This window comes from Borostomias antarcticus, assembly GCF_949987555.1.
Source record: "Borostomias antarcticus genome assembly, chromosome: 2".
Lineage (NCBI taxonomy): Eukaryota > Metazoa > Chordata > Actinopteri > Stomiiformes > Stomiidae > Borostomias > Borostomias antarcticus.
The window spans coordinates 41,126,158-41,128,657 of NC_140235.1; the positions used below are offsets into that span (position 1 = coordinate 41,126,158).

General features: G+C 47.4%; 1 protein-coding gene across 2 annotated transcripts in view; it reads left to right on the forward strand.

Moving 5' to 3' along the window:
• Window positions 1–2,500, forward strand: part of man2a1 (mannosidase, alpha, class 2A, member 1) — a 55,121-nt gene that overhangs the window by 16,765 nt on the left and 35,856 nt on the right. For both annotated transcript variants that reach the window (XR_014631082.1, XM_084460187.1), the window contains exon 7: window positions 935–1,121. Coding sequence is in view for 1 of the 2 variants with exons in the window: in XM_084460187.1 (XP_084316313.1) it covers window positions 935–1,121 (187 nt within the window). In the remaining variant the exon portion in view is untranslated. The remainder of the gene's footprint in view (window positions 1–934; window positions 1,122–2,500) is intronic.

Here is a 2,500-nt window from a genome sequence, read left to right on the forward strand (position 1 = left end):
TAAATATAGCACTTTTATCCAAAGCGCTTTACAATGGCCTCTCATTCACCCATTCACACACACATGCCCACACCAATGGCGGCAGCTGCCATGCAAGGTGCTAACCTGCTCATTGGGAGCAATTTGGGTTTCAGTGTCTTTGCTCAAGGACACTTCGACATGTGGACAGGTGGAGCCGGGATTCAAACCGCCGACCCTATGATAATTGGACGACCCGCTCTACCACTGAGCCACAGCCACGCCCATATGCCTGCCTGAACACAGGAAACACTCTTTCACTGCTGAACAGATGAGATCTCTTCACTTTTGCTAAAGTGAATTATAACCAGCCAGCAGACCAAATTATATCCTCCAGTTATTATTGTGATTTTTTAATATCATCACTGAGCAGGCAATCTCAAGTCTGGGACAAATCTTATCTTATCTGCATAGCAACAAGTGCTCAGCAGGCATGCTGTCCCCAGCCAGTGATGGATCACCCCTTTGTGGAACTGAAGTGGGGGGAGAAATTCTAAGCATGTAGGAGTCATTTGCAGGTTTTCTCTGATGATACTTCTATGCTAACTTCAACGGGATCGCACCAGAAAAAATCCCACAATGCTCTACGAACGTGAAGCAATGACATCCAAAACGCTGCTAATATTTTTGAAAAGAATGAATAAATAAATTGTTAAAAATTTGGGTACCCATAAGGCCATAGAAGAATGCCGTGTGTTGCTGATTGGATCTCAGCCCGCGCGCTTTAAATCAGGTGTGGCCAAACCTCCAAGGTTTTTATTTATTTTTATGCTCTGCTTGATTTGATCAGGACGGGAACAACTACATTCTCATTCACTGACATCTTATTCAAATGGAAACTGGATAATTTTGTGCTCTGTGCGGTCATTTCATCCGGGACCTCATGTCTATGTGTTCTGTTATTTCCTGTGTCCAGACCACGACGCCAGCACGGACATCCTGTGTCACATGATGCCATTCTACAGCTACGACGTGCCTCACACCTGCGGCCCCGACCCCAAGATCTGCTGCCAGTTCGACTTCAAGCGACTTCCTGGTGGGCGGGTCAGCTGTCCCTGGAGGGTACAGCCACAGCCAATCACGGACGGGAACATCCAGGAGAGGTGACCACCCCGGCCTATGACGTCCTGAGGGTCTTTAGGGTCGTGGTTCTGTGGGAGGCGCCGGTCCGGGAGCGCTGGGTTGTGTTATTACAGCCTGGCGATGTGTTTCCCAGTCAGCTCTTCAGCGTACATGAACAGGAGTGGTGGGGTTGAAGAGAACAATCCTCCTCAACTCTATGACTCTTAACGTGCCTGCACACTACCCCAACCAACGCCAACCAACACCAACGCGTTGCCAAGTTCGTTGGTGACTGTTGGCGTCGGTTGGATGGATTTTGAAGTTGAAATTTAAACTTCCAACATTCTATCAACAACTGCCAACTTTAGAATGTTGGGGTGTTGGGAGTTGGTGGGCGTCGGTTGGGCCTGTGTGCAGGCTGGGTTAGGGTTAGGCTGGTTGGGCCTGTGTGCAGGCTGGTCACAGCCCGGCCCCGCCCTCTTTGAGTGTCCAATCCTCTGTCTCTGCAGAGTTTGACTGCGGGGTCGTGTTTGTGGAACAGGCTCTCTGTCTGAACGAGATAAGACTGACCCTGGAGCTGCTCTGTGATTATCTGCTGTGGTAACTGTCATAACAGGCCCTTTCTATCTCACTCCCCCAGACGAACCCTCAGACAGGGTAATAACCCCAGATGAACCTCTCAGATAGGGTCATAACCCCAGATGAACCTCTCAGACAGGGTTGTACACCCCAGACGAACCCTCAGACAGGGTCATAAACCCCAGATGAACCTCTCAGGGTTGTACACCCCAGACGAACCCTCAGACAGGGTCATAAACCCCAGATGAACCTCTCAGGGTTATACACCCCAGACGAACCCTCAGACAGGGTTATAGGCAAGGCAAGTTTATTTGTATAGCACATTTCAGCCACAGGGCAATTCAAGGTGCTTTACATGAGACATTAAAAGCATTAAAACAAAAAGCAAGACATTATAGACATTTAAGACAAAAAGCAGGACAAATAGAATACAGGAATAAAAGTTACAGTGCAGTTTACAGATAAACATAACTCCTCTTAGAAAGTAGTGGCAAAAAGAAAAGTCTTCAGGCTTGTTTTAAAAGAACCAAGAGTTGCAGCAGACCTGCAGTTTTCTGGAAGTTTGTTCCAGATATGTGGAGCGTAAAAACTGAACTCCATGTTTTGTTTTAACTCTGGGGACAGAAAGCAGACCTGTGCCAGACGACCTGAGGGGTCTGGATGGTTCATAGCATATGAGCAGATCAGAAATATATTTTGGCCCTAAAACATTCAGTGCTTTGTAAACCAACAGCAGTATTTTAAAGTCAATTCTTTGACAGACAGGAAGCCAGTGTAAAGACCTTAGAACTGGTGTGATGTGATCCACTTTCTTAGTCTTAGTGAGGACTCGAGCAGCAGC